This window comes from Neopelma chrysocephalum, unplaced genomic scaffold (assembly GCF_003984885.1).
Source record: "Neopelma chrysocephalum unplaced genomic scaffold, ASM398488v2 Primary Assembly neopelma1_132, whole genome shotgun sequence".
In the NCBI taxonomy this organism is placed as follows: domain Eukaryota; kingdom Metazoa; phylum Chordata; class Aves; order Passeriformes; family Pipridae; genus Neopelma; species Neopelma chrysocephalum.
Window position 1 is genome coordinate 1,187,606 of NW_020897794.1, and position 9,680 is coordinate 1,197,285.

General features: G+C 48.3%; 2 protein-coding genes across 8 annotated transcripts in view; one reads left to right on the plus strand and one right to left on the minus strand.

Annotated features, from left to right (window-relative positions):
- The window catches only part of TADA2A (transcriptional adaptor 2A), a 44,037-nt gene extending 34,482 nt beyond the window's left edge, over positions 1-9,555 (plus strand). The window contains exons 12-17 of the mRNA XM_027698771.1: positions 527-637; positions 1,952-2,023; positions 2,608-2,740; positions 3,560-3,603; positions 5,850-5,923; positions 7,761-9,555. Coding sequence (XP_027554572.1) covers positions 527-637; positions 1,952-2,023; positions 2,608-2,740; positions 3,560-3,603; positions 5,850-5,923; positions 7,761-7,946 — 620 coding nt within the window. The 3' untranslated portion in view covers positions 7,947-9,555. The remainder of the gene's footprint in view (positions 1-526; positions 638-1,951; positions 2,024-2,607; positions 2,741-3,559; positions 3,604-5,849; positions 5,924-7,760) is intronic.
- Positions 9,556-9,663: 108 nt separating this feature from the next.
- SYNRG (synergin gamma) overlaps positions 9,664-9,680 on the minus strand; it is a 61,602-nt gene continuing 61,585 nt past the window's right edge. For all 7 annotated transcript variants that reach the window (XM_027698769.1, XM_027698768.1, XM_027698767.1 and 4 more), the window contains one exon: positions 9,664-9,674. The gene's annotated coding sequence lies outside the window, so the exon portion shown is untranslated. The remainder of the gene's footprint in view (positions 9,675-9,680) is intronic.

Here is a 9,680-nt window from a genome sequence, read left to right on the forward strand (position 1 = left end):
GTGTACCTGCTTCACTTCAAAGTGGCAAAACTTCACACATTCAGCATTTCCAGGTCACCAGTGTGGTTTATTCATGCTGGACCGTATTCAGATGGTCCAAATTCCAGCATATTTCCTGCCCCAACTGTTTCCAGCCATTTGGCTCTAACTACTCCCAGCTCAGTGTTTGAGTTATTGCCTCAAAATTGCTCTTCAGAAGCATTTCAGGCTCTGCTGAGTAGGGAGAGGGGCGGGGGGGAAGGTGAAATCCAGGCCCTTTGAACGCATCTCACTATTGTAAGAAGTGACCAGACAGCATTTAAATATCACTGTTTGTGCTTTTAGGATTTTAAGGGCTGTGTGACTTCACTGCTTTTTACTCAGCAGTTTGCAGTCGTGACACAAAAACGCCCAAGCACCCGGAGCTTCGAGCGGTTCAGGGGCTGGGATTAACTTTGTGTTCCACAGGCATGTTTTCTCTCCACAGTAGGAGTGATGTCCCTTTTTTTGTCCTTTTCTGGTGTCCCTTTTTCCCCCCTCCCTGTAGTTTTGGAGAGGAGGTACCCGAAGGAGGTTCAGGACCTTTACGAGACCATGCGACGCTTCGCTCGCATCCTGGGCCCGGTGGAGCACGACAAGTTCATCGAGAGCCACGCGTGTGAGTGCAGGGAGGGCTCCTCAGCAGGCACCCCGAGGGCTGGGCATCACCTCATCCCCTAAATATATCCCACTCCTGGAGGGCAGCGGGTTGTTTTTCTCCTCCTCCCCCCTCTGACTACCTCAGAAAAACAAACACGTTTGTGGTTCGATTACATTAAATGAGCAGCAAGGGGGTTTTTTTCCACCAAACTGTGCCCCCAGTTCTTTGTTTGATTCTTGGTTGACTGAGTGTTCTGGTCATGTGTTAGAGGTGATATTTTTTTTATCATAAGTTTATTTACTGGGACCCTGTATCACGGGAAGAACAAAATCCCTATGTTATGTATGGAGGGGTTGGGAGCTGGCAGCAAATTGTGAATTCTTTGAAAGATACAGGTTAAACTATTCTGTGTCACGTAATTACATAGTGCAGTGGTCATTATGTCCCTTACATTAGGGGAGAGGCATTGTTCCATCCCTGAATCATCTCATGGCCTGCATTTAGGCAAATTCCAGAAGGAGTCACCACATCCTGCTTCATTCTGTGACTTAAACTGGGAAAATTGTTGCTCATTAGGAGGAACAAAGCATTTACAAAGTTGTGACTGTGTTTTCTGGACACCCTGTGTGAAATACCAAAAGCATGAACCTGCAAAATCACGAGTCCCACATGGGAGTGCTGCTCCTGCAACCTGGTTCTGTTGTTGTAGTGACAACAAATCCTCAGGTGAACCTGCCAGCCAGGTACAGGCACTGCACAGATCTCCTGAGCAGCAGGAGGAAACAAATTCACAAGGAACCTTGCTCCCTGTAAAACTGAGCAGGAGGGCAGCTGATAAAAGCTGCAGGCAGGAAATATCTCTGAGCAAAAGAAACTTTTGCTGATTTAATCCAACTGACTGCAAAAAAACAGTTGTCTGAAAGGAAAAATTTTGGAGGGTCCAGTTATGAAAATCATAGTTCTAAGAGAATATTAAATACATAAGGAGCCTGGCTGGAGGAGTGTTTCAAAATTACTGAAATGCCTTCCAGAAATCCCACATTATTGTTGTTTGCCTTGTCCAGGGTATGGCAAAGTGACTGTCGATGCATGAAGAGAAAATAACTTTTCTGAGCACACACAAATGTTAGAAACCAACTTAAATCCGTGACCAAGGAGAGCTGGGACACAGTGGGTTTGAGGTCCTGTGGAGGGAGGTGAACCCTGGCTGTGGTTTGTGTGCTCATAGCTGACCTGGGTAGGCAGAGGAGAAACAGCCACATCCCCAACCCACCCCACTGACCCACTTCTGTTCTTTGGGTTCCCCTCCTGCCTCCTCCTGGGGTCAAACAGTGGAGTTTGAGCTGCGAAGGGAAATAAAGAGACTCCAGGAATACAGAGCAGCAGGAATCACCAATTTCTGCAGTAAGTACCTGATGCATTATTCAGCCCATTTCCCATCCATCACGGAGGGGAAGGACGATTTTACAACATTCAGGATGTGTTGAATAAAAAGACACTTTTTTCTGAAAGGCTCTGTGAATGAACAAGGCTTCAGGAATGATGCACAGCCCAGCTGGGCTGTTTTAAAGCTGGTTTGAGCCATCAGCTGGGAGATCCCACTGCTCTAGTCACCACTTTGCAAAAGATGCAGAGAAAAATATCTGTGCCATGGCACGGTGGTCTCAGGGCTTTTTCTCTGGACACTTTCACTGCCTGTCAGCACATGTGATATCTGGAGAGAAGCCTGAGACCTCCACATAAATGAAATGGGCTGGAATTGGACCATGGGAGACTTTTTTGTTTGTTTTTGGCCTGAAATTAATGGGGGGAAGGGGTGCAGGGTGGAATCTAATCCCTTCTGGCGCCAAGCAGTTGTCGTGAGGGAGAACAGCAGAGTCTGGGCCAGAGCTCCAGGGCTTCCCACTTATTCCCTGAAGCAGGAAGCAGCAGTGTGAGCTCTGTGCCCCAGGCAGGTGCTGAGGAGGGGGGGTGTGTGTTTGCCACAGGTGCCAGGACCTACGACCACCTGAAGAAGAGCCGGGACGAGGAGCGGCTGAAGCGCACGATGCTCTCGGAGGTGCTGCAGTACATCCAGGACAGCAGCGCCTGCCAGCAGTGGCTCAGCCGCCAGGCAGACATGTGAGCACTGCCACGGGGTCCCCAAGAACCTGCCCCAATCCCTGGGAGTGTCCCAGGCCAGGCTGGATGGGGCTTGGAGCAACCTGGTCTGGTGGAAGGTGTCCCCGCCCGGGGCAGGGGGTGGGACGGGATGAGCTTCAAGGCCCCTTCCAACCCAAACTGTCCTGGGATTGTGTGATTTAGTTAACATCAAACACGTTTTCCTGTGTGATAATAACAAATTAATCCCCAATTTACTGCAGCAGGAACAAGCTGCAAAACTCAGAAGTGGGTTGTTAGTTGAGTGCAGGCAAGGAAGGGACTAAGGGATCAAAACCCTCAGTTTCCTCTGGTTTATATTTCAGGAACTGAACTGCTGTTCATAAAGTCATGGAGGGAGATGAGGTCTTTATGGATATTAATGAGGGCACAGATGACACTTGGAATATTTCAAATTATTTTAGATGTAGCAGCATTATTAATGTGTCGTCACCCTGCATGAGCACTTTGATTTAAGGAGCAAGCTGCAACGTTAAAGGAAGTGCATCCTGTGTGCAGGAGATGGTTTGGAATTTCCCCAGTCAGTCTCCACTGAATTTGTTATTGTGTCCTCCTCCACATTTATTTTTTGGTGGTTTTTTTTAACAAGTTTCAGACATGGTCTTTGGTGTAGGAGCACTAAATATTTAGAAATCCTGTTGATTTCAGATCAGGACTTGGGCTATGCAAGTTGAATTGTATCATTATTAGAAGTTGGGGAAGAAGTACTTTCAAGGCCAATATATGCAGCCATTCTTAAAAAAAACATGAAGGCAATTTGAAATTTTCCTTTCTTTCCAGAGATTCCGGCCTGACTCCCACGGTACCAGTTCCTTCAACTACAGGTAAGTGTTAGATGATGTCTGATAAAAAACCCCAGCAATATCTTTCTGACAGCCTTTTTGTGACTCTTTCTCAAGTGCTAAAGTGTCAGTCTCAAGCCTCATGGTTAAAGCACTGCTCAAGTCAACATCACATCAATCTGCAGCTCATTCCACTTGCATATCCTGCAGGACTCTTCTCTGAATTTCTGGATTTTTCTGCCTTCAGGTCAAAACCCATCCTAAAGCTACATTAGCAAGGCAGGAAACAAAAGAAACTTCACATTCTTTAAGCACAAATTCTGTTTTTTTTCCCCACTAAGAAGACCCCAACTTCTTTCAGTGCCCAGTAAGGACAGATTGAGGGACCAGTCAAGGTCCTCATGAACATACATTTGTTGAGGTCACAGGGTGATATGCAGTGAATGAGACTGGGATAAAAGTTTCACCAAAAGGTTGTTAAATGTTGCCAGGGAAAACTGGCTTTGGCTCTGTCCCTACGCCCAGTTTTTATGTGGATGCTGTGAAACCACTTGAGTCAAACTCCTCAGAGGTGGACACTGAGTCTGTGTGTTCTTCCTCATCTCTGCCAGGAGCCTTGGAAATTCGGGTCAGGATACCAAGCAATGAGTCAGTGTGTTTTAAACATATTTGGTGATGGCTAAAATCTGGTATTTTAGAGAGAAAATAGCTTGTGTATCTCAGGGCATCAGAGTCCATGAAGTGAGGACAGTCTCTCCCAGCTGAAGGTCTGGAACGAGGAATGAACTTCCTTTTTTTGTCAAGTGCCCAGTGTCCCATGAAGGGGAAGAGCCCGGGAGCACATGGACTGTGCTGCCTGTGGAGCTCTGATGGCACTCAGTGTTTACAAGCAGCATCACATGTTGAACAGAACCCAAACAAAATGCCATATAGCTGCTAATTAAGCAAACATCCTGCCTGGGGAACGGCGGGATGCTGCGGAAGAGCTACCACGTGGCTCTAATTAAAGGCTGCATCACACTGAATATACAAGAGGGCAAATTAATGCCTCACTTCTGGATTCGGTGCTCTTAACTTTGCAGCCTTAATGTGTTGTCTTTAATGTAGTTTGTGTGTGTGTGTGTGGTATTTTCTGGGCTTATAAAAGAGTAAAACCGAATTCTGCTGCGTCTCATCGCAGCACACTCGTTCCAGGCCTTGGGAAGAGGGAGCAGTGCTGGGAAGTAACTTCCTCTACACCTCCCACAGACTCACACTCCAGCTTCTCCAGTCCTTCAGTTCCCCTGATCACTCCCCACACGCAGCCAGATCCCGTCTGTTCCCGCAGATGCCCAGGAGACAGAGAGACTCCCCAGTGCCAGAGGCAGGACCTGGACAGGGCAGGGTCTGGAGCTGCCACCAGCACAGGGAAAACAGAGCTGCCCGTTTCCCAGAGTCTCATCACTTTGCCAAATTTGGGAAAGTCATCCTGGGATAGAGACCTATCTGTAACAGTGCTAAATATGCAACTCACAGCACAGGGGCAAGAGGCTTTTAAAAACGTGAATGAATAACCCAAACTTTGTCCTGAGCTCTGGAAGTTACAAAAAAATGCTGTTATGCAAAAGAAGTCAAACCTGCAAATAGACAGCCCTTGTGGAAGCTTAAGCTGTGCCAGTTACAGTCCAGCAAAATTATAAACAATAGTGAAAGTGAGAAACAGCAGATGACCTTGTGATAAATATTTCTCTCAGGACTGTTTATCGTAACAGACAAAAATAAACCTCCAAACTGCCTTTGCTTTACAGTATCTGCATTGTAGTTAAAGGCATTTAAAGAAAACTCTGCCTCACGAAGTTGTCAGTAATGCCGGAGAAATTGGCTGTGTAATCACAGCAATAAATAATCTCAGCATCCTTACAAGGCCCTGGTTTCAGGGCTGAGGTTGGTCCCGCACACCCTGGCACACCCTCCCTGAGCTGGTGGAGTTGGGTTAGTCAGGAGGCTCAGCCCAGCTGAGCCACGCTCGGGGCCACTCTGACAAAAGCTGCTCTCTTGCAGTTCCTCCCAAAATCCACCAGCACAGGAGTCTCATGCAGCATTCACAGAGCTGAGCTACGTCCATTGCGACATCAAACCTTTTATCAATCAGCACAGCTTCATGCTAAGCCCTAAATAACCCTGTCTGTAAACACTTGGATCACTCTGGGTTAACGTCAGGCTTTGAATTTCCTCCGTAACACACCCCGGGAACAGCCAGGACCAAAACTGCTCCCAGTTGTTGAGTGTTTCCTCTCTCACCCCTGCAGGCAGAAGGAGTGCCCCACCTCTGAACCTCACAGGGCTGCCAGGGACAGAGAAACTCAACGAGAAGGAGAAGGAGGTGAGGAAAGATGGAAAAGATTCTCTCTGCAAAACTGTATCTTCCCAGCCCAGGGCTGCTCACACCGTGTCTGGGGGGCTGTGAATGTCACCTCAGCCACAGGCCCAGGTTGCTCTTCCTGCTCACAAAAATCATTCAGGTTTTCCAGTTGGCTTCTTAATTTCCTGTACCACACATCCAGCAGAGCTGCAGCAAACTGGCTGATTTAGCAAAGAAAGGTGCAGAGCACCAGGGTGGTTTTTAGGTGCTGTTATAACATCCAGTTACCTCCCTTCCTGCAGCGTGAGGCTGAGCAGAAGGGTCATTTTTTTCCTAATGAACACTGGTTATCCAACTGGCAGAGGATTTCCTCAGGGTCTTCACTGGACAGGTCACTGAACCTGAATATTGTGGGATCATAGAACATCCTGAGCTGGAAGGGACCCACAAGCATCATCGAGTCCAACTCCTGGCCCTGCACAAGACACCCCAAGAATAGCAAATCTCCTTCTTTTATAGATGCCTCAGAGCCAAACCTCAACCAGCTGCAGGGGGGTTTCACTAATGTGAACCATGGAGGTGATAACAGTGTTCTTCTCCTGGTTTTTCCATATTTCTGCTTTACAGTGCATCTGTCAGGGTTTTTATATGGACATGTGGAAGGGCATGAGGTCGGGCTGTCTGTAAGCCCTGAGTTGTTATCTCAGCCTTGTATTGCAGCTCACAGCCCCTTATAGAGCTCCTGCATTCACCTGAAGCACAGGTGAGATCACCAGAGCTGACAGAAATGGGGCTGCAGCCCCCAGGAGAGGTGAACATGCAGCAAGGGGCCTGTTGTGCATTTATGGACTCAGTTTTTCAGCCCGGTGTAGGCCTGTCCTCTAATTCAGCGGGAAACTATTGAAATAAAAAGATTATTAGTTTTTAATAGAAGTCCTAATCTGTCCTCAGATTGCCCAGGGCAGATTGCAGTGCACATGAGGCACAGCTGTATTCCAGCCTCTCCCTCCATGTGCGTGTGCCCTCGGCTGGAGCTGGCAGCACTGGGAATCAGCTCCCAGCTCCACGTGGAACGGGCATTTCTGGCTCTATTTGGCACAGAAATAATGGTGACAGGACATCAGTGTGTGGGGGGGGAGCCTGATTGCCTCCTCAGCTGAGACAGAAAGTCTGAGGTCCCGGGAATTCTGCAATTTCCTATCAGGGAGGGACGAGCATGAAGCATTTCCTCACTAAGAAGAGGAGACAGGCAGGATCCCCAGTGGGATCCTGGAAGCCGAGCTCCTGGAAGGCAGCTGGTGCTTGGGAACTAGACAGGAGCTGTGCAGCCAAACAGCTCAGGGGCTGTGGAAGGCAGTCCCTTACCAAACTTCCACACATGGAATGCCCTCCCTGCTTCCATCCCGGGCTTCCGGAGCTGCTCGTGTGGAAGGTATTAAAGCCCCGACCCTGCAGGGGATTAGCAGCCAGATGCCCTCCCTGGCTCCCGGCCAGCGGGGCCCAATTGCTGCTTGCAAGCCTGGCATCTGCTTCCCGGGGTTTGGAAGGAGCAACGCCCACACAGAACGCGCTCAGAGCCGCGCTCCTGCCAGCCCAGGGCTTGCTTTCATCCTCCTCCTTTATTTCTCAGTCAGGAATGTTTTCTTGAATGCAGCAGCCGGCAAGCTCCTCCCCTTCCCTACCTGTGGATCCAAACAGCTCCTCCTGCCATTCCCGTGTGCCTCCCCCGTGCGAAAAAACACCACGTTGGAAGTGTTTGCAGAAAAATATTCCCCGTGTTCCTCCCCCCAGCAGGGATCTGGGAATGGAGGAGCATGGCAAGTGTTGGTGTTTATTAACTTCACCTTTTGTCTTGCAGCTCTGTCAGATGGTGAGGTTGGTCCCTGGAGCCTATTTGGAATATAAAGCTGCTCTAGTGAACGAGTGCAACAAACAGGGGGGCCTGAGACTGGCGCAGGCTCGAGCCCTCATCAAGATCGATGTGAACAAAACCAGGAAAATCTACGACTTCCTGATCAGAGAAGGATACATCACAAAGGCCTGAGGACAGGCAGCTTTGGCTGGAGCAGGCAGATGTGGAGGAGCTTTGAAGTCACTTTGACAGCGCTGAAAGATTTTACCAGTGTTGAATGAAGGACATTTCCTTTTTGTTTGAAACCTTTCGGGGCTTTTTTTTTTTTTTTTTTTTTTTTGGTAAAAACAAGTAGGGAGCTTTGTTAAATTGTATGAATGCTGACATTTCTTTGTCTGGGTTCCTTTTTGACTCTGCTGTTGTCAGAATTCCTCTGCCTGGGAGCGCTGGAAAGGATCACATGCCACGTAAGCTAATCTTAAACGTGATGGGCATTGATTCCTCACACCTCTGTGGCTGCAGAGCATCACAAGGTACCTTTGTGCTGACAGTGGCACAGAATAAGGACAGAATAAGTCCCATTTCGTGCAGTACAGGTATAGAAATGCAGTCCCCTCCCTCCCTGTGCTCATTCCTAAATCGGTGGCAGCTTTCAAAGGTGACAAGCACGTGCCCCAGCTATAAAAATAGAGCTTGCAGAGGTCCGGCCTTTTTTAACTTAATTGTGATAAAGGATGGGAAAGGACATCGCAGGGAGTCTCCTCAACAGTTGTTACTTTTATGTGGTATTAGCACATATCCCAGCAGGAGGGCACTGCACAACCCAATGAGCTTCAGCTGCTCGCCTCTTATTTGGGGTTGTCAAATTATATAGAACCCCCTGGTTTCAGTCTTCGGCTTGTTGGGGAAGGCTGGAAGTTACAGCCACTGCGGCCTTTGGGAACAGGAATAAAAAGACACTCAGAACTCAACGTTCTCCCACAGAAATTAAGGAGTGAAGAGCACAAAGCTCCTGTTGTGGGGTTTTACTCCCTCAGCCTTGTCAGCAGCTTGCCCACTGACCAACAAGCAGTGAGGAGGAGCATCAAGTTACTGAACACACAACACCCCCCCCGTCACATCAGCTGATCCCTGTACAGCTTCAGCACAGAACATTTGGATTTGGCAATAATTGGATGATGAAGACGGTTCTTTGCAGGTGCAGCTCCGTGTGGCTCATTGCACAGTGAATTGTTTGCCAGACTGCTTCCTGCTAAGGTGTGATGCTGGAATAATGTCCCATAGAAAACCTGACAAACTAAAGGAAGTGGCACGTTGGCTCTCAAGTTTGGGATCTCATGGAAAAGCCGAAGTGAGCCACAACTACACCGATACCTGTTTAAGGTGTTTGGGTTTGGGTGTTTTTTTTTTTCCCCAAGAGTAATTATCCTGTGGACCCGAGGTGCCACTGAATGTGAAGTATTTTGGTTTGTAATAAAATCAGAATGACTTGAAACAATCTTACATCCACGTCCCTGGACTCCGAGTGAGACTGTAAAGGTCACGCAGCTGCCTGGATCTGTATCCATCAGCTTCTCACCAGGAGAGGGGAGATAAACGCACAACAGCAGCTGTGGGGACGGGACGGCTGCACTTCCTAGAAAATAATGCTATTTAAAGAAAAGCAGCAGTAATAAATTACATGTTGAAGATTAAAGTCTGTAGAAATTGAGACTCTATAACGGGGAATGCTGAGGGAATGAGCTGTAATGCCTCGGGAATGTTTTTCCCACTTTTAACATTAAACAGCCAAACTGCTTTTCCTTTGCCCGGCCTCCTGGGCCGTGAGTTGCACCAAAAAGCGGTGGAGGAGCCAAAAACTCCAGGACCTGCTGGGACCATCCCAGGATCAGCCACATCCTCACCCACTCAGTGACATCCCTGTGC